The 27,571-nt window shown below is 47.4% G+C and overlaps 1 protein-coding gene across 3 annotated transcripts in view; it reads left to right on the top strand.

The window, feature by feature from the left end:
* The window catches only part of LOC110513917 (uncharacterized), a 99,239-nt gene that overhangs the window by 24,780 nt on the left and 46,888 nt on the right, over positions 1-27,571 (top strand). For all 3 annotated transcript variants that reach the window (XM_036951305.2, XM_036951303.2, XM_090207694.1), the window contains exons 2-3: positions 12,131-12,243; positions 26,444-26,585. In XM_036951305.2, the coding sequence (XP_036807200.1) occupies positions 12,153-12,243; positions 26,444-26,585 (233 nt within the window). In that variant the 5' untranslated portion in view covers positions 12,131-12,152. The remainder of the gene's footprint in view (positions 1-12,130; positions 12,244-26,443; positions 26,586-27,571) is intronic.

Genomic DNA, 27,571 nt, shown 5'->3' with positions numbered 1-27,571 from the left:
GGACTGCTAGCGGTAAGAACCGGCGGTAAGGACCGCTAGCCAACATTAGTTGGACTGCTAGTGCTAGCGGTAAGGACCGCTAGCCAACATCAGTTGGACTGCTAGCGGTAAGAACCGGCGGTAAGGACCGCTAGCCAACATCAGTTGGACTGCTAGCGGTAAGGACCGGTGGTAAGGACCGCTAGCCAACATCAGTTGGACTGCTAGCGGTAAGGACCGGCGGTAAGGACCGCTAGCCAACATCAGTTGGACTGCTAGCGGTAAGGACCGGCGGTAAGGACCACTAGCCAACATCAGTTGGACTGCTAGCGGTAAGGACCACTAGCCAACATCAGTTGGACTGCTAGCGGTAAGAACCGGCGGTAAGGACCGCTAGCCAACATCAGTTGGACTGCTAGTGGTAAGAACCGGCGGTAAGGACCGCTAGCCAACATCAGTTGGACTGCTAGTGCTAGCGGTAAGGACCGCTAGCCAACATCAGTTGGACTGCTAGCGGTAAGAACCGGCGGTAAGGACCGCTAGCCAACATCAGTTGGACTGCTAGCGGTAAGGACCGGCGGTAAGGACCGCTAGCCAACATCAGTTGGACAGCTAGCGGTAAGGACTGGCGGTAAGGACCGAAGGTAAGGACGGCTAGCGGTAAGGACTGGCGGTAAGGACCGGCGGTAAGGACTGCTAACCAACATCAGTTGGACTGCTAGCTGTAAGGACCGGCGGTAAGGACCGCTAGCCAACATCAGTTGGACTGCTAGCGGTAAGGACCGGCGGTAAGGACCACTAGCCAACATCAGTTGGACTGCTAGCGGTAAGAACCGGCGGTAAGGACCGCTAGCCAACATCAGTTGGACTGCTAGCGGTAAGAACCGGCGGTAAGGACCGCTAGCCAACATCATTTGGACCGCTAGTGCTAGCGGTAAGGACCGCTAGCCAACATCAGTTGGACTGCTAGCGGTAAGAACCGGCGGTAAGGACCGCTAGCCAACATCAGTTGGACTGCTAGCGGTAAGGACCGGTGGTAAGGACCGCTAGCCAACATCAGTTGGACTGCTAGCGGTAAGAACCGGCGGTAAGGACCGCTAGCCAACATCAGTTGGACTGCTAGCGGTAAGGACCGGTGGTAAGGACCGCTAGCCAACATAAGTTGGACTGCTAGCGGTAAGGACCGGCGGTAAGGACCGCTCGCCAACATCAGTTGGACTGCTAGCGGTAAGGACCACTAGCCAACATCAGTTGGACTGCTAGCGGTAAGAACCGGCGGTAAGGACCGCTAGCCAACATCAGTTGGACTGCTAGCGGTAAGAACCGGCGGTAAGGACCGCTAGCCAACATCAGTTGGACTGCTAGTGCTAGCGGTAAGGACCGCTAGCCAACATCAGTTGGACTGCTAGCGGTAAGGACCGGCGGTAAGGACCGCTAGCCAACATCAGTTGGACTGCTAGCGTTAAGAACCGGCGGTAAGGACCGCTAGCCAACATCAGTTGGACTGCTAGTGCTAGCGGTAAGGACCGCTAGCCAACATCAGTTGGACTGCTAGCGGTAAGGACCGGCGGTAAGGACCGCTAGCCAACATCAGTTGGACTGCTAGCGGTAAGGACCGGCGGTAAGGACCGCTAGCCAACATCAGTTGGACTGCTGGCGGTAAGGACTGGCGGTAAGGACCGCTAGCCAACACCAGTTGGACTGCTGGCAGTAAGGACCGGCGGTAAGGACCGCTAGCCAACATCAGTTGGACTGCTAGCGGTAAGGACCGGCGGTAAGGACCGCTAGCCAACATCAGTTGGACAGCTAGCGGTAAGGACTGGCGGTAAGGACCGAAGGTAAGGACTGCTAGCGGTAAGGACTGGCGGTAAGGACCGGCGGTAAGGACTGCTAACCAACATCAGTTGGACTGCTAGCTGTAAGGACCGGCGGTAAGGACCGCTAGCCAACACCAGTTGGACTGCTGGCAGTAAGGACCGGCGGTAAGGACCGCTAGCCAACATCAGTTGGACTGCTAGCGGTAAGGACCGGCGGTAAGGACCGCTAGCCAACATCAGTTGGACAGCTAGCGGTAAGGACTGGCGGTAAGGACCGAAGGTAAGGACTGCTAGCGGTAAGGACTGGCGGTAAGGACCGGCGGTAAGGACTGCTAACCAACATCAGTTGGACTGCTAGCTGTAAGGACCGGCGGTAAGGACCGCTAGCCAACATCAGTTGGACTGCTAGCGGTAAGGACCGGCGGTAAGGACCGCTAGCCAACATCAGTTGGACTGCTAGCGGTAAGAACCGGCGGTAAGGACCGCTAGCCAACATTAGTTGGACTGCTAGTGCTAGCGGTAAGGACCGCTAGCCAACATCAGTTGGACTGCTAGCGGTAAGAACCGGCGGTAAGGACCGCTAGCCAACATCAGTTGGACTGCTAGCGGTAAGGACCGGTGGTAAGGACCGCTAGCCAACATCAGTTGGACTGCTAGCGGTAAGGACCGGCGGTAAGGACCGCTAGCCAACATCAGTTGGACTGCTAGCGGTAAGGACCGGCGGTAAGGACCACTAGCCAACATCAGTTGGACTGCTAGCGGTAAGGACCACTAGCCAACATCAGTTGGACTGCTAGCGGTAAGAACCGGCGGTAAGGACCGCTAGCCAACATCAGTTGGACTGCTAGCGGTAAGAACCGGCGGTAAGGACCGCTAGCCAACATCAGTTGGACTGCTAGTGCTAGCGGTAAGGACCGCTAGCCAACATCAGTTGGACTGCTAGCGGTAAGGACCGCTAGCCAACATCAGTTGGACTGCTAGCGGTAAGAACCGGCGGTAAGGACCGCTAGCCAACATCAGTTGGACTGCTAGCGGTAAGGACCGGCGGTAAGGACCGCTAGCCAACATCAGTTGGACAGCTAGCGGTAAGGACTGGCGGTAAGGACCGAAGGTAAGGACGGCTAGCGGTAAGGACTGGCGGTAAGGACCGGCGGTAAGGACTGCTAACCAACATCAGTTGGACTGCTAGCTGTAAGGACCGGCGGTAAGGACCGCTAGCCAACATCAGTTGGACTGCTAGCGGTAAGGACCGGCGGTAAGGACCACTAGCCAACATCAGTTGGACTGCTAGCGGTAAGAACCGGCGGTAAGGACCGCTAGCCAACATCAGTTGGACTGCTAGCGGTAAGAACCGGCGGTAAGGACCGCTAGCCAACATCATTTGGACCGCTAGTGCTAGCGGTAAGGACCGCTAGCCAACATCAGTTGGACTGCTAGCGGTAAGAACCGGCGGTAAGGACCGCTAGCCAACATCAGTTGGACTGCTAGCGGTAAGGACCGGTGGTAAGGACCGCTAGCCAACATCAGTTGGACTGCTAGCGGTAAGAACCGGCGGTAAGGACCGCTAGCCAACATCAGTTGGACTGCTAGCGGTAAGGACCGGTGGTAAGGACCACTAGCCAACATAAGTTGGACTGCTAGCGGTAAGGACCGGCGGTAAGGACCGCTAGCCAACATCAGTTGGACTGCTAGCGGTAAGGACCACTAGCCAACATCAGTTGGACTGCTAGCGGTAAGAACCGGCGGTAAGGACCGCTAGCCAACATCAGTTGGACTGCTAGCGGTAAGAACCGGCGGTAAGGACCGCTAGCCAACATCAGTTGGACTGCTAGTGCTAGCGGTAAGGACCGCTAGCCAACATCAGTTGGACTGCTAGCGGTAAGGACCGGCGGTAAGGACCGCTAGCCAACATCAGTTGGACTGCTAGCGTTAAGAACCGGCGGTAAGGACCGCTAGCCAACATCAGTTGGACTGCTAGTGCTAGCGGTAAGGACCGCTAGCCAACATCAGTTGGACTGCTAGCGGTAAGGACCGGCGGTAAGGACCGCTAGCCAACATCAGTTGGACTGCTAGCGGTAAGGACCGGCGGTAAGGACCGCTAGCCAACATCAGTTGGACTGCTGGCGGTAAGGACTGGCGGTAAGGACCGCTAGCCAACACCAGTTGGACTGCTGGCAGTAAGGACCGGCGGTAAGGACCGCTAGCCAACATCAGTTGGACTGCTAGCGGTAAGGACCGGCGGTAAGGACCGCTAGCCAACATCAGTTGGACAGCTAGCGGTAAGGACTGGCGGTAAGGACCGAAGGTAAGGACTGCTAGCGGTAAGGACTGGCGGTAAGGACCGGCGGTAAGGACTGCTAACCAACATCAGTTGGACTGCTAGCTGTAAGGACCGGCGGTAAGGACCGCTAGCCAACATCAGTTGGACTGCTAGCGGTAAGGACCGGCGGTAAGGACCACTAGCCAACATCAGTTGGACTGCTAGCGGTAAGGACCACCAGCCAACATCAGTTGGACTGCTAGCGGTAAGAACCGGCGGTAAGGACCGCTAGCCAACATCAGTTGGACTGCTAGCGGTAAGAACCGGCGGTAAGGACCGCTAGCCAACATCAGTTGGACTGCTAGTGCTAGCGGTAAGGACCGCTAGCCAACATCAGTTGGACTGCTAGCGGTAAGGACCGGCGGTAAGGACCGCTAGCCAACATCAGTTGGACTGCTGGCGGTAAGGACTGGCGGTAAGGACCGCTAGCCAACACCAGTTGGACTGCTGGCAGTAAGGACCGGCGGTAAGGACCGCTAGCCAACATCAGTTGGACTGCTAGCGGTAAGGACCGGCGGTTAGGACCGCTAGCCAACATCAGTTGGACTGCTGGCGGTAAGGACTGGCGGTAAGGACCGCTAGCCAACATCAGTTGGACTGCTAGCGGTAAGGACCGGCGGTAAGGACCGCTAGCCAACATCAGTTGGACAGCTAGCGGTAAGGACTGGCGGTAAGGACCGAAGGTAAGGACTGCTAGCGGTAAGGACTGGCGGTAAGGACCGGCGGTAAGGACTGCTAACCAACATCAGTTGGACTGCTAGCTGTAAGGACCGGCGGTAAGGACCGCTAGCCAACATCAGTTGGACTGCTAGCGGTAAGGACTGGCGGTAAGGACCGCTAGCCAACATCAGTTGGACTGCTGGCGGTAAGGACTGGCGGTAAGGACCGCTAGCCAACATCAGTTGGACTGCTAGCGGTAAGGACCGGCGGTAAGGACCGCTAGCCAACATCAGTTGGACAGCTAGCGGTAAGGACTGGCGGTAAGGACCGAAGGTAAGGACGGCTAGCGGTAAGGACTGGCGGTAAGGACCGGCGGTAAGGACTGCTAACCAACATCAGTTGGACTGCTAGCTGTAAGGACCGGCGGTAAGGACCGCTAGCCAACATCAGTTGGACTGCTAGCGGTAAGGACCGGCGGTAAGGACCACTAGCCAACATCAGTTGGACTGCTAGCGGTAAGGACCACTAGCCAACATCAGTTGGACTGCTAGCGGTAAGAACCGGCGGTAAGGACCGCTAGCCAACATCAGTTGGACTGCTAGCGGTAAGAACCGGCGGTAAGGACCGCTAGCCAACATCAGTTGGACTGCTAGTGCTAGCGGTAAGGACCGCTAGCCAACATCAGTTGGACTGCTAGCGGTAAGGACCGGTGGTAAGGACCGCTAGCCAACATCAGTTGGACTGCTAGCGGTAAGAACCGGCGGTAAGGACCGCTAGCCAACATCAGTTGGACTGCTAGCGGTAAGGACCGGTGGTAAGGACCACTAGCCAACATCAGTTGGACTGCTAGCGGTAAGAACCGGCGGTAAGGACCGCTAGCCAACATCAGTTGGACTGCTAGCGGTAAGAACCGGCGGTAAGGACCGCTAGCCAACATCAGTTGGACTGCTAGCGGTAAGGACCGGCGGTAAGGACCGCTAGCCAACATCAGTTGGACTGCTAGCGGTAAGAACCGGCGGTAAGGACCGCTAGCCAACATCAGTTGGACTGCTAGCGGTAAGGACCGGCGGTAAGGACCGCTAGCCAACATCAGTTGGACAGCTAGCGGTAAGGACTGGCGGTAAGGACCGAAGGTAAGGACTGCTAGCGGTAAGGACTGGCGGTAAGGACCGGCGGTAAGGACTGCTAACCAACATCAGTTGGACTGCTAGCTGTAAGGACCGGCGGTAAGGACCGCTAGCCAACATCAGTTGGACTGCTAGCGGTAAGGACTGGCGGTAAGGACCGCTAGCCAACATCAGTTGGACTGCTAGCGGTAAGGACCGGCGGTAAGGACCGCTAGCCAACATCAGTTGGACTGCTAGCGGTAAGGACCGGCGGTAAGGACCGCTAGCCAACATCAGTTGGACTGCTAGCGGTAAGGACCGGCGGTAAGGACCGCTAGCCAACATCAGTTGGACTGCTAGCGGTAAGGACCGGCGGTAAGGACCGCTAGCCAATATCAGTTGGACTGCTAGTGGTAAGGACCGGTGGTAAGGACTGCTAGCGGTAAGGACTGGCGGTAAGGACCGGCGGTAAGGACCGCTAGCCAACATCAGTTGGACTGCTAGTGGTAAGGACCGGCGGTAAGGACCGGCGGTAAGGACTGCTAGCCAACATCAGTTGGACTGCTAGCGGTAAGGACCGGCGGTAAGGACCGCTAGCCAACATCAGTTGGACTGCTAGCGGTAAGGACCGGCGGTAAGGACCGCTAGCCAACATCAGTTGGACTGCTAGCGGTAAGAACCGGCGGTAAGGACCGCTAGCCAACATCAGTTGGACTGCTAGCGGTAAGAACTGGCGGTAAGGACCGCTAGCCAACATCAGTTGGACTGCTAGCGGTAAGAACCGGCGGTAAGGACCGCTAGCCAACATCAGTTGGACTGCTAGCGGTAAGGACCGGCGGTAAGGACCGCTAGCCAACATCAGTTGGACTGCTAGCGGTAAGAACCGGCGGTAAGGACCGCTAGCCAACATCAGTTGGACTGCTAGCGGTAAGGACCGGCGGTAAGGACCGCTAGCCAACATCAGTTGGACAGCTAGCGGTAAGGACTGGCGGTAAGGACCGAAGGTAAGGACTGCTAGCGGTAAGGACTGGCGGTAAGGACCGGCGGTAAGGACTGCTAACCAACATCAGTTGGACTGCTAGCTGTAAGGACCGGCGGTAAGGACCGCTAGCCAACATCAGTTGGACTGCTAGCGGTAAGGACCGGCGGTAAGGACCGCTAGCCAACATCAGTTGGACTGCTAGCGGTAAGGACCGGCGGTAAGGACCGCTAGCCAACATCAGTTGGACTGCTAGCGGTAAGGACCGGCGGTAAGGACCGCTAGCCAACATCAGTTGGACTGCTAGCGGTAAGGACCGGCGGTAAGGACCGCTAGCCAACATCAGTTGGACTGCTAGCGGTAAGGACCGGCGGTAAGGACCGCTAGCCAATATCAGTTGGACTGCTAGTGGTAAGGACCGGTGGTAAGGACTGCTAGCGGTAAGGACTGGCGGTAAGGACCGGCGGTAAGGACCGCTAGCCAACATCAGTTGGACTGCTAGTGGTAAGGACCGGCGGTAAGGACCGGCGGTAAGGACTGCTAGCCAACATCAGTTGGACTGCTAGCGGTAAGGACCGGCGGTAAGGACCGGCGGTAAGGACCGCTAGCCAACATCAGTTGGACTGCTAGCGGTAAGGACCGGCGGTAAGGACCGCTAGCCAACATCAGTTGGACTGCTAGCGGTAAGAACCGGCGGTAAGGACCGCTAGCCAACATCAGTTGGACTGCTAGCGGTAAGAACTGGCGGTAAGGACCGCTAGCCAACATCAGTTGGACTGCTAGCGGTAAGAACCGGCGGTAAGGACCGCTAGCCAACATCAGTTGGACTGCTAGCGGTAAGGACCGGCGGTAAGGACTGCTAACCAACACCAGTTGGACTGCTAGCGGTAAGGACCGGCGGTAAGGACCGCTAGCCAACATCAGTTGGACTGCTAGCGGTAAGGACCGGCGGTAAGGACCGCTAGCCAACATCAGTTGGACTGCTAGCGGTAAGGACCGGCGGTAAGGACTGCTAACCAACACCAGTTGGACTGCTAGCGGTAAGGACCGGCGGTAAGGACCGCTAGCCAACATCAGACTGATTTTGAGCGGATCAAATAAAACTAATTTCATAAGTTGAAGAATGACAAACAAAAGGTGTAATGTGTCTGCACGCAAAAATATCTCTCATAAATCTTACTTCATTTTCCTTTTCTTTTCGGTATTATTTTCACTGCATCTGGGATAGCGTACGCAGACGTTTTGGCTCTGCAGCCTTCTTCAGTGTGTAGGTACAATTTTATTTGAGTTGAGAACCACATTTGCAGGGAACACAAGTGAGCAACCGATGAGCAGCAGGTGCTTCTAATCAGGGTTGCCACTCATCTTCCAATCAGTGATGTAGCTTTTCTGGCCTACCTGTATACACATTACAGTCAGAAAGAAATACAGAATTATAGGGTATGGGAGTGGGCACGAAGGGCAATTGAGGGCATCAGGCGTGAACCATTCAGTTGAAGAATGCTCATGTTTCTTGCTGTGGAAATCTCTGGCAGACATGAAAGCAGGCTAGCAGATATGATGACGATGATCGATGGCTGGAGACTGAAACACTTGCAGTAGCTAAGCAACTATTGGAAAGGTTACCCAATCTCAGAAAAGTTCACCCAGTCTCTCTAGGAAATTGTGGAACTTCCCTACCGCAAAGAATTTGAATAAACAATTATACAAAATAAATAGGTGAGCGCTTTTATTTGTCCTGTTTCACACGTTTCACACGTCTCATGGAACACCATGACAGACTGACCAGGTGAATCCAGGTGAAATCTATGATCCCTTATTGATGTCACTTGTTAAATCCACTTCAATCAGTGTAGATGAAGGGGAGGATTTTTAAGCCTTAAGACAATTGAGATATGGATTGTGCATGTGCCATTCAGAGGGGAATGGACAAGACAAAACATATGTGTCTTTTGAATGGGGAATGGTAGTAGGTGCCAGGCGCGCCGGTTTGAGTGTGTCAAGATCTGCCACGCTGCTGGGTTTTTAACACTGAACAGTTTCCCGTTTGTATCAAGAATGGTCCACCACACAAAGGACATCCAGCCAATCTGACACAACAGTGGGAAGGATTAGAGTCAAAAGCATCCCTGTGGACCGCTTTCAACACCTTGTAGAGTCCATGCTCTGACAAATTGAGGCTGTTCTGAGCGCAAAAGGGGGTGCAAATCAATATTAGGAAGGTGTTCCTAATGTTTTGTACCCTCAGTGTATAGCACAGGGTCAAGGAGCTAGTTCTGTTCCTGTGACAGTTGTCTGGGATGCTGTTCTGCCGTCTCAGACATTAAGTCCCTACATAGTTCATCATTTTAACCTACTTCACCATGCAAACCTCATGTGAGCGCCTCCCTCCGGACCACAGTCAAGTGGAGTTACTCATATATACAGTAACAATACAGTAAGTACACTGGTGTCTGGTAGAGCTATGCTTTTTTAATGAAATCCAACTGTTCCAAGGTTCAACTCAACCGACCATTGGCTTTGTGGCCAATGAGTAGACATATTTATAAATCAGTCATAACGCACAGTAATATTCAGACACAGGATTTTTTTTACAGTGTAACTGTTGTCTTTACTAATTGGTCTGTTGAGTCAGGTGGTCAGGTGGTCTGTTGAGTCAGGTGGTCAGGTGGTCAGGTGGTCGGTTGATCAGTTGACCAAAAAGACATGGAGAGCCCATAGCACACGGCGGAGAGGAGGGCATGAACAGGTTCACTTGAAAAGGATTCCCCTTTCAGGGTAGTGGGTTATTGTGCATCCCTGTGGTTGGCTGAACACTAGCTGTAGGTCGCTGTCACTCATAAGGTGTTACAGGGTGACCAGATAGAGAGACCATATTTCCCTCAGATTACACAGACCCACAAAGAATTTGAAAACAATTACAATTTTGATAAATTCCCATATCTATTGGGTGAAATACCACAGTGTGCCATCACAGCAGCAAGATGTGTGACCTCTTGCCACAAGAAAAGGGCAACTATCAAGGCACAAGGCGAGACCCAAATAAAGACACAGGAGGCAGATGGTTGGAGTCTTAAAATGTTTATTAATCCAAAGGGGTAGGCAAGAGAATGGTCATGGACAGGCAAAAGGTCTAAACCAGATCAGAGTCCAGGAGGTACAGAGTGGCAGACAGGCTCGTGGTCAAGGCAGGCAGAATGGTCAGGCAGGCGGGTACAAAGTCCAGAAACAGGCAAGGGTCAAAACTGGGAGGACTAGAAAAAGGAGAATAGCAAAAAGCAGGAGAAGGGAAAAATGCTGGTTGACATGGAAACATACAAGACGAACTGGCAGAGAGACAGGAAACACAGGGATAAATACACTGGCGAAAACAAGCCACACCTGGAGGGGGTGGAGACAATCACAGGAACAGGTGAAACAGATCCGGGCGTGACAGCAACCAGTGAAGAACAAACACCATTGTAAATACAACACCATGTTTATGTTTATTTATTTTCCCTTTTATACTTGAACTATTTGCACATCGTTACAACACTGTGTATAGACATAATATGACATATGAAATGTCTTTATTATTTTGGAACCTTTGTGAGTGTAATGTTTACCGTTCTTTTTTTTATTGTTTATTTGACTTTTGTTTATTATCTATTATGTAAACATATGTTTCCCATGCCAGTAAAGCCCTTTGAATGAATTGAGAGATTGAGAGACAGCCGATCCTTTCTTATCCTCCATCTCCCTAGGGCAGCCCAAGCTGTGAGGCTGCAGCTTGGGAAGGAGGGGGGAAAGGAAGGGGCTGCTTGGGGGGGGGGGGAGAAGGAAGGGGCTGCTTGGGGAGGAGGGGGAAAAGGAAGGGGCTGCTTGGGGGGGGGGGGGAGAAGGAAGGGGCTGCTTGGGGAGGAGGGGGAAAAGGAAGGGGCTGCTTGGGAGGGAGGGGGAAAAGGAAGGGGCTGCTTGGGAAGGAGTGGGAAAAAGAAGGGGCAGCTTGGGAAGGAGGGGGAAAAGGAAGGGGCAGCTTGGGAAGGAGGGGGAGAAGGAAGGGGCAGCTTGGGAAGGAGGGGGAAAAGGAAGGGGCAGCTTGGGAAGGAGGGGGAAAAGGAAGGGGCAGCTTGGGAAGGAGGGGGAGAAGGAAGGGGCAGCTTGGGAAGGAGGGGGAAAAGGAAGGGGCTGCTTGGTGAAGGATGTGGGAGAAGGAAGGGGCAGCTTGGGAAGGAGGGGGAAAAGGAAGGGGCAGCTTGGGAAGGAGGGGGAAAGGGCAGGGGCTGGGGTTAGAGGCCAGGGGCTGGGGATAGAGGCCGGGGGCAGGGGCTGGGGTTAGAGGCCGGGGGCAGGGGCTGGGGTTAGAGGCGGGGGCAGGGCCTGGGGTTAGAGAAGGAAAGGCAGGTGACTTGCTTCAGCCACAGATCAAAAATCAGATTATCCCCAATGACTGATGACAAAGGGACCAGTGGGAGTTGATTGGAGCAAACTCTTATCTTTCTTGATGTCCGTTTTAAGCTGTTAAGCTTTTTGGTGCAGTATTTGTCTTTAGAGTATAGTTCTAAAAGGGTTGATCTAGGTTGATCTAGGGCTCAAATGCTCACACTTTACTGGGCTTTGTCGGAACACGTGTCACCATGTTCTGACTGCTGTGTCACCAGATGACCCTCCAAACAGCCTCAAACAACCCCCAACAGTCCACCACCAACTGAAACAGTAAACTAGGAACACTGAAATCACCTCAGAATCACAAAAACTGTCCTTAAAGTGAAAGTTTAGGAAATTAGAATGAGAACCTTTGAGTAATATTACAAATACATTTACTTTGCTTTTATTCACCGTGTTTATATTTTCTTACCGCTGATAACCAGACAGCCAAATTAAATAATTAGTCCCTCGGCGCTAACATTGGACAATGATGGCTTTGTGGCTGGCCGGTCCTACATGACTAAGTGAGCTCTGTGGTCTTTTCCAAGGGGCTTCTATAACTGAATAAATGTACACTAATCTTGATTAGTAAAATATGCTACTACTCTCTAGCTCTATTTAACTCCCAGTCTAACATCATGAATAGTCTTGAGATGAGAGGCACTGGCTTGGGCTTGTCAGACTTGACCCAGGGAATTATACACAGGCACAGGAACACACACACCCACACACACACAGGTCCATCTGTCCCCAGGGGGATTTGAATCAGGGTATGAACCCAGATGTTCACAGTAGGCCCACAGTCAGATGTGTAACTGTAGCCTGTGTGTGTGTGTGTGCGTGCGTGCGTGTGTGTTGGCAGATCGTTGGAGAACAGCTGTGTGATGCTGTGGCTGCTGGTCCTTGTCCTGCCCGGGGTAGCATGCAGTGCCCTGACCCAGAACCTTCTACAGCCAGACAATGACCACAGAGACGGTGAGTCACACAGCCCACTACACCCTGATCTCAAAGTCCACTAGATAGACTGTCTCTGTGGGTGCCTCTGTGTATCTCTGTGGGTGTCTCTGTGCATCTCTGTGAATCTCTGTGGGTGTCTGTGTATCTCTGTGGGTGTCTGTGTATCTCTGTGGGAGTCTCTGTGGGAGTCTCTGTGGATGTCTCTGTGGGTGTCTGTGAATCTCTGTGTATCTCTGTGGGTGTCTCTGTGTATCTCTTTGGGTGTCTTTGTGTGTGTATCTCTTTGGGTGTCTCTGTGTATCTCTTTGGGTGTCTCTGTGTATCTCTTTGGGTGTCTCTGAGTATCTCTGTGTATCTTTTTGGGTGTCTCTGTGTATCTCTGTGTATCTCTGTGGGTGCCTCTGTGTATCTCTTTGGGTGTCTCTGTCTGTGTATCTCTTTGGGTGTCTCTGTGTATCTCTTTGGGTGTCTCTGTGTATCTCTTTGGGTGTCTCTGAGTATCTCTGTGTATCTTTTTGGGTGTCTCTGTGTATCTCTGTGTATCTCTGTGGGTGCCTCTGTGTATCTCTGTGTATCTCTGTGTATCTCTTTGGGTGTCTCTATGTATCTCTTTGGGTGTCTGTTTGTATCTCTGTGGGTGTCACTGTGTATCTCTTTGGGTGTCTCTGTGTGTCTCTGTGGGTGTCTCAGTGTATCTCTGTCAGTGTGTCTATGTATCTCTGTGCTTCTCTGTGGGTGTCTCTGTGTATCTCTGTGGGTGTCTGTGAATCTCTGTGTATCTCTGTGGGTGTCTCTGTGTATCTCTGTGGGTGTCTCTGTGTATCTCTGTCAGTGTCTCTATGTATCTCTGTGTAACTCTGTGTATCTCTGTGGGTGTCTCTGTGTGTCTCTGTGTATCTCTGTGGGTGTCTGTGAATCTCTGTGTATCTCTGTGGGTGTCTCTGTGTATCTCTGTGGGTGTCTCTGTGTATCTCTGTCGGTGTCTCTATGTATCTCTGTGTAACTCTGTGTATCTCTGTGGGTGTCTCTGTGTATCTCTGTGGGTGTCTCTGTGGATGTCTTTGTGTATCTCTGTGGGTGTCTTTGTGTATCTCTGTGGGTGCCTCTGTGTATCTCTTTCCGTCTCTCTGTGTATCTCTGTGGGTGTCTCTGTGGGTGTCGTTGTGTATCTCTGTGTGTATCTCTGTGGGTGTCTCTGTGTATCTCTGTGGGTGTCTCTGTGTATCTCTTTGGCTGTATCTGTGTCTCTCTGTGGGTGTCTCTGTGGGTGTCGTTGTGTATCTCTGTGTATCTCTGTAGGTGTCTCTGTGTATCTCTGTGGGTGTCTCTGTGTATCTCTTTGGCTGTATCTGTGTCTCTCTGTGCAGTAGTCGCAACATTGCGGTCCAATTGACATTGGATTCTATTTCTGGTGCCACCCGTTCCACTTTGTTTGGGCAAAGGAGGTAATTCCTGTCGTTCCATGGGTTCAGTCTGTATGGCACCCATTTGTTGTTTGTTGAGCAGCGTTCAATTCAAGAGAAAAATGTCTAAATTCTCAGAAGTGGACACAGAGAGCCCAGTGTGCCCCATTGAATCAGCCACTGTCATACTTAAGACCAAATGCCTTGCTGGTGGCTCTCTCTTTAGAAACGGTCCAGGGACTTCCGATGTTGTTTGTTCTTTTGTAGTGTGGAATACTTTACAACAGTGTTCTTCAGTCCAGGTGGTACCCAGGTTTTAGTTACAGTCAGTGTATCACCACTTGATTAAACTAATCACGGGCTTGCTGATAAATCAATAGATAACTAGATAACTAGTTACATTTATAATGAATTGTGTTTATTCTAGGATGTAAAAATGCCTCCTCAGTCAACACCCTTGTCGACCAGGACTGAAGAGATTTCCTTATTCAGTCAATTGTGTTTATTATACAGCATTTTCATCCTTCCTGTGGAAAACATTTAACTGAAACAAAAGTAGGCAGTGCTCCTAATTCTGTTGTCTCGTTCCCCCTCCAGTCTGAGTAACAGATGTGGGGCAGGCAGCAATCCTCTCATTGTGGAACCTGGTTGTCAGCTTGTCATTTGTGTGATACCCTGCTCTTCGCTGCTTGTTCAGTGAATAAAACAGAACATGAGTTGTGAATTATGTATCAGGCCTACCTGCCTGCCGGCCTCCACGGACATAGCAATGCTGCCTCTACAGAGGGGGGAAGACAGCTGGTCTGGTTAAACCTTGATATCGGTTTATGGAAGCGACTGAATAATCATATACTTAGCTGAGCTGCCGAGGTACCAGTTTGTTCCTGGTTAAGCCATCTGCTTAGCCTGCTAGTTGTTAAAGTAAGGCAGCAGTTGTTGAGCTAAGGTAACGGTGTATTAGACTATTTCCACCATCTTCCCCTTACATGAGTTTATCATCGTCAGATAATGTGTCTGCATGTAAACTCATTCAGGGAGAATATGGTGGAGAGAAGGACATGAAGTCTATTCTACTACGTCCTACACTGTCTGGTCTGTGTACCCTGCAGCTCTTCAGAACTCACAGTGGGAGACTCATCATGGACAATGTGGCCAGTACAGGACAGTACAGTACAATACATTCCCTTTTGACTGAACAGAAGCTTGATCAAGGACAGAGGGGAACAAATTAGTGACATTTTCAGTGTGCTTCATTTAGTAAGATGAATATTCAATTGATATTCAATTTGCCGGTGCTAAAAATGCTAGTGTTTTTGTTGCACTTTGGATAAAACATTATGCAGTCAAGAAACCAATCTTAAGACTTACTTTATATATGTATGTATGTATGTATGTATGTATGTATGTATGTATGTATGTATGTATGTATGTACAAAGTTTGGACACCCCTACTCATTCAAGGGCTGTTCTTTATTTTGACTATTTCCTACATTGTAGAATAATAGTGAAGACATGAAGACGTGAAGACATGAAATAACACATGGAATCATGTAGTAACCAAAAAAGTGTGAAACGAATATATGTATTTTAGATTCTTCAAAGTAGCTTTGCACACTCTTGGCATTCTGTCAACCAGCTTCATGAGGAATGCTTTTCCAACAGTCTTGAAGGAGTGGAATTTCTTTCCTTCTTAATGCGTTGGAGCCAATCAGCTCAAATAAGCAAAGAGAAATGAAGGTCAGTCAATGTGGAAAGTTTCAAGAACTGTAAAGTTTCCTTTTTTAAACCTATCAGTTAAGAACAAATTATTATTTACAATGACAGCCTAGCAATTGCCTTGTTCAGGGGCAGAACAACAGATTTTTACCTTGTCAGCTCGGGGATTTGATCTAGCAACCTTTTGGTTACTGGCCCAACGTTCTAACCACTAGGCTACCTGCCACCCCAAGTGCAGTTGCAAAAACCGCTTTGATGAAACTGTCTCTCATGAAGACCGCCACAGGAAAGGAAGACCCAGAGTTACCTCTGCTGCAGAGGATAAGTTCATTAGAGTTACCTGCACCTCAGTTTGCAGCCCAAATAAATACTTCACAGAGTTCAAGTAACAGACACATCACAACATCAACTGTTCAGAGGAGACGGCTTGAATCAGGCCTTTATGGTCGAATTGCTGCAAAGAAACGACTACTAAAGGACACCAGTGAGAAGAAGAGACTTGCTTTGGCCAAGAAACACGAACAATGAGCCTTAGAGGAGGAGGAGGAGGAGGTGTGATGGTGTGGGGGTGCTTTGCTTTTGACACTGTCAGTGGTTTATTTAGAATTCAAGGCACACTTAACCAGCATGGCAACAACAGCATTCTGCAGGACAATGACCCGGGCAACGAAGGAGTGGCTTCGTATGAAGCATTTCAAGGTCCTGGAGTGGCCTAGCCAGTCTCCAGATCTCAACCCCATAGAAAATCTTTGGAGGGAGTTGAAAGTCTGTGTTGTCCAGCAACAGCCCCAAAACATCACTGCTCTAGAGGATATCTGCATGGAGGAATGGGCCAATATACCAGCAAAAGCGTGTGAAAACCTTGTGAAGACTTACAGAAAACGTTTGACCTCTGTCATTGCCAACAAAGGCTATTGACCAAATACCTATTTTATTTGTCTGTCATAGTTGAAGTGTACCTATGATGAAAATTACAGGCCTCTTTCATCTTTTTAAGTGGGAGAACTTGCACAATTGGTGGCTGACTAAATACTTTTTTGCCCCACTGTATATGTTGTAGTTACAGTAAGTATCATGATGGGTTGCCTACTATATGTTGTAGTTACAGTAAGTATTATGATGGGTTGCCTACGGTATATGGTGTAGTTACAGTAAGTATCATGATGGGTTGCCTACTGTATATGGTGTAGTTACAGTAAGTATTATGATGGGTTGCCTACAGTATATGGTGTAGTTACAGTAAGTACCATGATGGGTTACCTACAGTATATGGTGTAGTTACAGTAAGTATCATGATGGGTTGCCTACTGTATATGTTGTAGTTACAGTAAATATTATGATGGGTTGCCTACGGTATATGTTGTAGTTACAGTAGGTATTATGATGGGTTGCCTACTGTATATGTTGTAGTTACAGTAAGTATTATGATGGGTTGCCTACAGTATATGGTGTCGTTACAGTAAGTATTATGATGGGTTGCCTGCTGTATATGGTGTAGTTACAGTAAGTATCATGATTGGTTGCCTACAGTATATGGTGTAGTTACAGTAAGTATCATGATTGGTTGCCTACAGTATATGGTGTAGTTACAGTAAGTATTATGATGGGTTGCCTGCTGTATATATTGTAGTTACAGTAAGTATCATGATGGGTTGCCTGCTGTATATATTGTAGTTACAGTAAGTATCATGATGGGTTGCCTGCTGTATATATTGTAGTTACAGTAAGTATTATGATGGGTTGCCTGCTGTATATATTGTAGTTACAGTAAGTATCATGATGGGTTGCCTACTGTATATATTGTAGTTACAGTAAGTATTATGATGGGTTGCCTGCTGTATATATTGTAGTTACAGTAAGTATCATGATGGGTTGCCTACTGTATATATTGTAGTTACAGTAAGTATTATGATGGGTTGCCTGCTGTATATATTGTAGTTACAGTAAGTATGTTGATGGGTTGCCTGCTGTATATGTTGTAGTTACAGTAAGTATTATGATGGGTTGCCTGCTGTATATATTGTAGTTACAGTAAGTATTATGATGGGTTGCCTGCTGTATATATTGTAGTTACAGTAAGTATTATGATGGGTTGCCTGCTGTATATATTGTAGTTACAGTAAGTATTATGATTGGTTGCCTACAGTATATGTTGTAGTTACAGTAAGTATTATGATGGGTTGCCTACTGTATATATTGTAGTTACAGTAAGTATTATGATGGGTTGCCTACTGTATATATTGTAGTTACAGTAAGTATTATGATGGGTTGCCTGCTGTATATATTGTAGTTACAGTAAGTATTATGATGGGTTGCCTGCTGTATATATTGTAGTTACAGTAAGTATCATGATGGGTTGCCTACTGTATATATTGTAGTTACAGTAAGTATTATGATGGGTTGCCTGCTGTATATATTGTAGTTACAGTAAGTATTATGATGGGTTGCCTGCTGTATATATTGTAGTTACAGTAAGTATCATGATGGGTTGCCTGCTGTATATATTGTAGTTACAGTAAGTATTATGATGGGTTGCCTGCTGTATATATTGTAGTTACAGTAAGTATTATGATGGGTTGCCTGCTGTATATATTGTAGTTACAGTAAGTATTATGATGGGTTGCCTGCTGTATATATTGTAGTTACAGTAAGTATTATGATGGGTTGCCTGCTGTATATATTGTAGTTACAGTAAGTATTATGATGGGTTGCCTGCTGTATATATTGTAGTTACAGTAAGTATTATGATGGGTTGCCTGCTGTATATATTGTAGTTACAGTAAGTATTATGATGGGTTGCCTACTGTATATGTTGTAGTTACAGTAAGTATTATGATGGGTTGCCTGCTGTATATATTGTAGTTACAGTAAGTATTATGATGGGTTGCCTACAGTATATGTTGTAGTTACAGTAAGTATTATGATGGGTTGCCTACAGTATATATTGTAGTTACAGTAAGTATTATGATGGGTTGCCTGCTGTATATATTGTAGTTACAGTAAGTATTATGATGGGTTGCCTATGTTGCAACACTACTACTGAAGTCAGTGATGCTTATCTGGTGAACAGGTCACATGAACAGGGACCTTACTCTGACTGGACCCATCTAATTTGTCTAAGGTATTCTGTATCCTACTCAATTAAGCACTGACCATCTCTAACTAGTGTTATGACTACTGCACCTAATAGTGCTAATGCAGTGGAGGTAAGCTCTCACAGCACAGCCCCTCTATGACCACAGTCATAGCACTAATACAGTGGTAAGCTAGTCGCTTACTGTAGTAAGCTAGTCGTTCATAGTCTAATACATAGCGGAGGTAAGCTCTCAGCTGGTTGTTCATAGTCTAATATGTAGCGGAGGTCAGCTCTCAGCTGGTTGTTCATAGTTTAATATATAGAGGAGGTCAGCTCTCAGCTGGTTGTTCATAGTCTAATATGTAGCGGAGGTCAGCTCTCAGCTGGTTGTTCATAGTTTAATATATAGAGGAGGTCAGCTCTCAGCTGGTTGTTCATAGTCTAATATGTAGCGGAGGTCAGCTCTCAGCTGGTTGTTCATAGTCTAATACATAGCGGAGGTAAGCTCTCAGCTGGTTGTTCATAGTTTAATATGTAGCGGAGGTCAGCTCTCAGCTGGTTGTTCATAGTTTAATATATAGAGGAGGTCAGCTCTCAGCTGGTTGTTCATAGTCTAATATGTAGCGGAGGTCAGCTCTCAGCTGGTTGTTCATAGTCTAATACATAGCGGAGGTAAGCTCTCAGCTGGTTGTTCATAGTTTAATATATAGAGGAGGTCAGCTCTCAGCTGGTTGTTCATAGTCTAATATGTAGCGGAGGTCAGCTCTCAGCTGGTTGTTCATAGTTTAATATATAGAGGAGGTCAGCTCTCAGCTGGTTGTTCATAGTCTAATACGTAGCGGAGGTAAGCTCTCAGCTGGTTGTTCATAGTCTAATACATAGCGGAGGTAAGCTCTCAGCTGGTTGTTCATAGTCTAATACATAGCGGAGGTAAGCTCTCAGCTGGTTGTTCATAGTTTAATATATAGAGGAGGTCAGCTCTCAGCTGGTTGTTCATAGTTTAATATATAGAGGAGGTAAGCTCTCAGCTGGTTGTTCATAGTTTAATATATAGAGGAGGTAAGCTCTCAGCTGGTCGTTCATAGTCTAATACATAGCGGAGGTAAGCTCTCAGCTGGTTGTTCATAGTCTAATACATAGCGGAGGTAAGCTCTCAGCTGGTTGTTCATAGTTTAATATATAGAGGAGGTCAGCTCTCAGCTGGTTGTTCATAGTCTAATACGTAGCGGAGGTAAGCTCTCAGCTGGTTGTTCATAGTCTAATACATAGCGGAGGTAAGCTCTCAGCTGGTTGTTCATAGTCTAAATGTAGAGGAGGTAAGCTCTCAGCTGGTCGTTCATAGTTTAATATGTAGCGGAGGTAAGCTCTCAGCTGGTCGTTCATAGTCTAATATATAGAGGAGGTAAGTTCTCAGCTGGTTGTTCAAAGTCTAATATGTAGTGGAGCTCTCAGCTGGTTGTTCATAGTCTAATATGTAGTGGAGCTCTCAGCTGGTCGTTCATAGTCTAATACGTTTAGTAATACGTTTAGTAAGATATTGCACACACCCACATGCACACACACGTCACCTACAGACAGCTAATCTCGCTCAGACAATGAGACCCTACCCACAAACACTGGCATATAGCTCTACTGTATTTTGACATCCTAGGAGGATGGTGGGAGGAGCTATAGGAGGATGGGCTCATTGTAATAGAGTCAAAGTTCCATGTATTCCATTGCAGCCATTACAATGAAAGGAACTGGAAAGAGGGATACATAGTCAGTTGTACAACTGAATGCATTTAACTGAAATGTGTCTTCCACATTTAATCCAACCTGACATCCACGTCATCAATGAGACCGTCCTCCTATCGCTCCTCCCACCAGTATATTGACCCTCTGGTTGACACACCAGTATGTATGTTGACTTGGTATATTGACCCACTGGTTGACATACCAGTATGTACAGTATGTTGACTTGGTATATAGACCCTGTTTTCATCTTGTTCGTTGTTGTCATGAATAACTCATTATATGCCTCAAATTCATACTTAGAAGATAAGTAAGTAAGATATTTCAGTTTTTAATTTTTTATAAATTAGAAAAAAAATCTAAAAAGCTGTTTTTCGGTTTCTGTTGTGGGGTATTGTGAAGATTTATATTTATTTAATTATTTTAGAATAAGGCTATAACATAACAAAATGTGGAAAAAGGGGAAGGGGTCTGAATACTTTCTGAATGCACTGTTCGTGTGCCTCAAACACTGCGAAGCGCCTATGAATAGGAAACTGCCAATGTCATATCTATCTAAAGTACAGCACAGTGTATGTACTGTTATACAGTGCCTTGCGAAAGTATTCGGCCCCCTTGAACTTTGCGACCTTTTGCCACATTTCAGGCTTCAAACATAAAGATATAAAACTGTATTTTTTTGTGAAGAATCAACAACAAGTGGGACACAATCATGAAGTGGAACGACATTTATTGGATATTTCAAACTTTTTTAACAAATCAAAAACTGAAAAATTGGGCGTGCAAAATTATTCAGCCCCTTTACTTTCAGTGCAGCAAACTCTCTCCAGAAGTTCAGTGAGGATCTCTGAATGATCCAATGTTGACCTAAATGACTAATGATGATAAATACAATCCACCTGTGTGTAATCAAGTCTCCGTATAAATGCACCTGCACTGTGATAGTCTCAGAGGTCCGTTAAAAGCGCAGAGAGCATCATGAAGAACAAGGAACACACCAGGCAGGTCCGAGATACTGTTGTGAAGAAGTTTAAAGCCGGATTTGGATACAAAAAGATTTCCCAAGCTTTAAACATCCCAAGGAGCACTGTGCAAGCGATAATATTGAATTGGAAGGAGTATCAGACCACTGCAAATCTACCAAGACCTGGCCGTCCCTCTAAACTTTCAGCTCATACAAGGAGAAGACTGATCAGAGATGCAGCCAAGAGGCCCATGATCACTCTGGATGAACTGCAGAGATCTACAGCTGAGGTGGGAGACTCTGTCCATAGGACAACAATCAGTATATTGCACAAATCTGGCCTTTATGGAAGAGTGGCAAGAAGAAAGCCATTTCTTAAAGATATCCATAAAAAGTGTCGTTTAAAGTTTGCCACAAGCCACCTGGGAGACACACCAAACATGTGGAAGAAGGTGCTCTGGTCAGATGAAACCAAAAGTTAACTTTTTGCCAACAATGCAAAACGTTATGTTTGGCGTAAAAGCAACACAGCTCATCACCCTGAACACACCATCCCCACTGTCAACCATGGTGGTGGCAGCATCATGGTTTGGGCCTGCTTTTCTTCAGCAGGGACAGGGAAGATGGTTAAGATTGATGGGAAGATGGATGGAGCCAAATACAGGACCATTCTGGAAGAAAACCTGATGGAGTCTGCAAAAGACCTGAGACTGGGACGGAGATTTGTCTTCCAACAAGACAATGATCCAAAACATAAAGCAAAATCTACAATGGAATGGTTCAAAAATAAACATATCCAGGTGTTAGAATGGCCAAGTCAAAGTCCAGACCTGAATCCAATCGAGAATCTGTGGAAAGAACTGAAAACTGCTGTTCACAAATGCTCTCCATCCAACCTCACTAAGCTCGAGTTGTTTTGCAAGGAGGAATGGGAAAAAATGTCAGTCTCTCGATGTGCAAAACTGATAGAGACATACCCCAAGCGACTTACAGCTGAAATCGCAGCAAAAGGTGGCGCTACAAAGTATTAACTTAAGGGGGCTGAATAATTTTGCACGCCCAATTTTTCAGTTTTTGATTTGTTAAAAATTTTTGAGATATCCAATAAATGTCGTTCCACTTCATGATTGTGTCCCACTTGTTGTTGATTCTTCACAAAAAAATACAGTTTTATATCTTTATGTTTGAAGCCTGAAATGTGGCAAAAGGTCGCAAAGTTCAAGGGGGCCGAATACTTTCGCAAGGCACTGTATATGCCTGTCACATGTAGTCTATAAGGCCAGTTTCCAGAGTGGTCCTGTTTTCCTGGTAGGATTTGTGATTCAGAAAAAATCCATTGACAAGGTTCTTTGCTTTTGTTTAATTTGCTGACTGACTGAGATTACTGGTCCATTAAGAAGTACAGTATGTAGTAATACTTCTCAGTGGACCAGTAATCTCAGTCAGTCATTAGACAATGGGTAGGTCAAGGCCTGTTCTCTCTAGTGACCTGTGTTTGTGTGTGTGTGTGTGTATGTGTGTGTGTGTGTGTGTGTGTGTGTGTGTGTGTGTGTGTGTGTGTGTGTGTGTGTGTGTGTGTGTGTGTGTATTTACGTGCGTGCGTGTGTGTGACAGTCAGTCTGTCACTACCATACTGCCTCAGAAATACTGTATTTCCTGACATGGGAAATACATAGAACATTAACTGTCAATTGAACAGCCTTATTCAAGACGGTCATGTTTATTAGCCTTATAAAACTTGTCATGGTGTAATAGCCTCATAACATAACATGGGTTAATCATTAAAGCAAAAGGTACTGTCTATACAATGTTTAAATCATAAGTGTCCACGTCACTGTAAGTTACATAATGTTCTTCTTCAGGGAAATAAATGGATTTAAACAGTAACTGTTTGTTCCAGTCAGCCTGAGTGTCACTGTTGGAGATGTAATCCTTCTCACGAGGTCCTGCTGTTTGATTTGGGGTTCAGTTCAGTTTCCTACCAGCTGCTGCTCTCAACAAGAGTCGTAAGACCAACCTGTATATTAGCTTCAACTTGTTTTTGGTGCAACTAGACCCCCCCTTCAGTGTGTGTGCTATGCTTTTGTTTGTTTTCAAACATATGAGATCTCTGTTTCGAGTTCAATGACATAAGAAGAAAATAACTTCACAAAACACTTGTGTTCAAACTTCCTTAGTTTGTATCACATGGGGTTGTTCCCGCATCGCCATCCAGACAAACTCACCTCACCCTTTGTGAGCTTCTATACTGGTTAACGGTTTAACCGTTTTTAGCGTTCACCCAAATGTCATGAACCTGGATTTGAGTTTCCCTGACAACCAGGGCACCTGAGAGGCCCGGTGAAATGTTAAGAGGCTGATGTTTTATAATATGGATTATTTTGATAGCTGAATGATTTTGGCATGTATTTCTTCATGTTTATAAATTGTTGAGCCGTGTATTCAAACTAAGCTTGATGCCCTCAATCTCACACAAATTATCAATGAACCTACCAGGTACAACCCCAAATCAGTAAACACGGGCACCCTCATAGATGTCATCCTAACTAATTCGCCCTCCAAAAACACCTCTGCTGTTTTCAATCAAGATCTCAGCGATCACTGCCTCATTGCCTGCATCCGTAATGGGTCTGCGACCAAACGACCACCCCTCATCACCGTCAAACGCTCCCTGAAACACTTCTGCGAGCAGGCCTTTCTAATCGACCTGGCCGGTGTATCCTGGAATGACATTGACCTCATCCCATCAGTAGATGATGCCTGGCTATTCTTTAAAAGTGCCTTCCCCACCATTTTAAATAAGCATGCCCCTCTCAAAAATTTTAGAACTAGGAATAGATGTAGTCCTTGGTTCACGCCAGACCTGTCTGCCCTTGACCAGCACAAAAACATCCTGTGGCGTTCTGCATTTGCATCGAATAGCCCCCGTGATATGCAACTTTTCAGGGAAGTTAGGAACAAATATACACAGGCAGTTAGAAAAGTTAAGGCAAGCTTTTTCAAACAGAAATATGGATCCTGTAGTACTAACTCAAAAACGTTCTGGGACACTGTAAAGTCCATGGAGAATAAGAGCACCTCCTCCCAGCTGCCCACTGCTCTGAGGCTAGGCTGTCACCACCGATAAATCCACTATAATTGAGAATTTCAATAAGCATTTCTCTACGGCTGGCCATGCTTTCCACATGGCTAACCCTACCCAGGTCAACTGCCCGGCACCCTCCACAGCACCCCGCCAAAGCCACCACCATTTCTCCTTTACCCAAATCCAGATAGCCGATGTTCTGAAAGAGCTGCAAAATCTGGACCCCTACAAATCAGCCGGGCTAGACAATCTGGACGCTCTCTTTCTAAAATGATCTGCCGAAATTGTTGCAACCCCTATTACTAGCCTATTCAACCTCTCTTTCGTATCGTCTGAGATTCCCAAAGATTGGAAAGCTGCCGCGGTCATCCCCCTCTTCAAAGGGGGTGACACTCTAGACCCAAACTGCTACAGACCTATATCTATCCTACCCTGTCTTTCTAAGGTCTTCGAAAGCCAAGTTAACAAACAGATAACTGACCATTTCGAATCCCAGCATACCTTCTCCGCTATGCAATCTGGTTTCAGAGCTGGTCATTGATGCACCTCAGCCAAGCTCAAGGTTCTGAACGACATCATAACCGCCATCGATAAGAGACATTACTGTGCAGCCGTATTCATCGACCTGGCCAAGGCTTTCGACTCTGTCAATCACAACATTCTTATTGGCAGACTCGACAGACTTGGTTTCTCAAATGATAGCCTCGCCTGGTTTACCAACTACTTCTCTGATAGAGTTCAGTGTGTCAAATCGGAGGGCCTGTTGTCTGGACCTCTGACAGTCTCTATGGGTGTGCCATAGGGTTCAATTCTCGGGCCGACTCTCTTTTCTGTATACATCAATGATGTTGCTCTTGCTGCTGGTGATTCTCTGATCTACCTCTACGCAGACGACACCATTCTGTATACTTCTGGCCCCTCCTTGGACACTGTGTTAACTAACCTCCAGACGAGCTTCAATGCCATACAACTCTCCTTCCGTGGCCTCCAACTGCTCTTAAACGCAAGTAAAACTAAATGCATGCTTTTCAATCGATCGCTGCCCGCACCTGCTCGCCCGTCCAGCATCACTACTCTGGACGGCTCTGACTTAGAATACGTGGACAACTACAAATACCTGAGTGTCTGGTTAGACTGTAAACTCTCCTTCCAGACCAACATTAAGCATCTCCAATCCAAATTAAATCTAGAATCGGCTTCCTATATCGCAACAAAGCATCCTTCACTCATGCTGCCAAACATACTCTCGTAAAACTGACCATCCTACCGATCCTCGACTTCGGTGATGTCATCTATAAAATAGCCTCCAACACTCTACTCAACAAACTGGATGCAGTCTATCACAGTGCCATCCGTTTTGTCACCAAAGCCCCATACACTACCAACCATTGCGACCTGTACTCTCTCGTTGGTTGGCCCTCGCTTCATACTCGTCGCCAAACCCACTGGCTACAGGTTATCTACAAGTCTCTGCTAGGTAAAGCCCCGCCTTATCTCAGCTCACTGGTCACCATAGCAGCACCCACTCGTAGCACGCGCTCCAGCAGGTATATCTCACTGGTCACCCCCAAAGCCAATTCCTCCTTTGGTCATCTTTCCTTCCAGTTCTCTGCTGCCCATGACTGGAACGAATTGCAAAATCTCTGAAACTGGAGACTCACATCTCCCTCACTAGCTTTAAGCACCAGCTGTCAGAGCAGTTTACAGATCACTGCACCTGTACTTAGCCTATCTGTAAACAGCCCATCTTTCTACCTACCTCATCCCCATACTGGTATTTATTTATTTATTTATTTTGCTCCTTTGCACCCCAGTATCTCTACCTGCACATTCATCTTCTGCCGATCTACCATTCCAGTGTTTAATTGCTATATTGTAATTACTTCGCCACCATGGCCTATTTATTTCCTTAACTTACCTCATTTGCACTCACTGTATACAGACTTTTTGTTTTATTTTGTTCTACTGTATTATTGACTGAATGTTTTGTTTATTCCATCTGTAACTCTGTGTTGTTGTATGTGTTGAATTGCTACGCTTTATCTTGGCCAGGTCGCAGTTGCAAATGAGAACTTGTTCTCAACTGGCCTACCTGGTTAAATAAAGGTGAAATAAAAATTTTAAAAAATTCACTAAAAAAGTGCATAGAAAAATATATCAGTCTGTTAGAAAAAGCCGACAGTGAATGCAGATATCCATAGAGACTGTTAGAGTCATTAACCTCTCGTTTTATCCCCCAGGTGCTGTTGCCGTGACGACCCGGCCCCACATCTACTACTGCCGCTCGCCCAACATGGAGGTCTTCACCTGCTGGTGGCATCCCCTTGACAACAACTCAGAGAGTGACGACAACATCACCTACAGCCTCACCTACTCCTTAGAGTACGTACTATTACTGTACAATGCATTTGTATTCAGACCCCTTGATCCACATTTTATTAAGTTACAGCCTTATTCTAAAATGGATTACATTTGTAAAAATCCTGCTCAATCTACGCACAATACCCCATATTGACAAAGTGAAAACACAGCTACTTTCAGGTCTCTCCAGAGATGTTAGATCTGGGTCAGGTCCGGGATCTGGCTGGGCCTCTAAAGGACATTCAGAGATTTATCCCCAAAGCCACTCCTGCATTGTGCTTAGGGTCGTTGTCTTGTTGGAAGGTGAACCTTTGCCCCGGTTTGAGGTCCTGAGTGCTCTGGAGCAGGTTTTCGTCAAGGATCTCTCTGTACTTTGCTCTGTTCATCTTTCCCTCAATCCTGACTTGTCTCCCAGTCGCTGCCGCTGAAAAACATCCCCGCAGCATGATGCTGCCACCACCATGCTTCACCGTAGGAGTGATGCCAGGTTTCCTCCAGACGTGACGCATGGCATTCAGGCCAAAGAGTTCAATCTTGGTTTCATCAGACCAGAGAATCTAGTTTCTTATGGTCTGAGAGTCCTTTAGGTGCCTTTTGGCAAACTCCAAGCAGGCTGTCATGTGCCTTTTACTGTGGAGTGACTTCCGTCTGTCCACTCTACCATAAAGGCCTGATTGGTGGAGTGCTGCAGAGATGGTTGTCCTTCTGGAAGGTTCTCCCATCTCCACAGAGGAACTCTGGAACTCATTCAGAGTAACCATTGGGTTCTTGGTCACCTCCCAGACCAAGGCCCTTCTCCCCCGATTGCTCAGTTTGGCTGGGCGGTCAGCTCTAGAAAAGGTCTTTGTGGTTCCATACTTCTTCCATTTCAGAACGATGGAGGCCACTGTGTTCTTGGGGACCTTCATTGCTGCATAAATGTTTTGGTACCCTTCCCCAGATCTGTGCCTCGACGCAATCCTGTCTCGAAGCTCGACCTTATATCAACAGGTGGTAGAGGATAAAAT

The sequence above is a fragment of the Oncorhynchus mykiss genome, chromosome 18 (genome assembly GCF_057628025.1).
Source record: "Oncorhynchus mykiss isolate SJ-2025 chromosome 18, ASM5762802v1, whole genome shotgun sequence".
Lineage (NCBI taxonomy): Eukaryota > Metazoa > Chordata > Actinopteri > Salmoniformes > Salmonidae > Oncorhynchus > Oncorhynchus mykiss.
The sequence above is the reverse complement of the archived record's forward strand: the minus strand, read 5'-3'. Positions and strand labels throughout refer to the sequence as shown.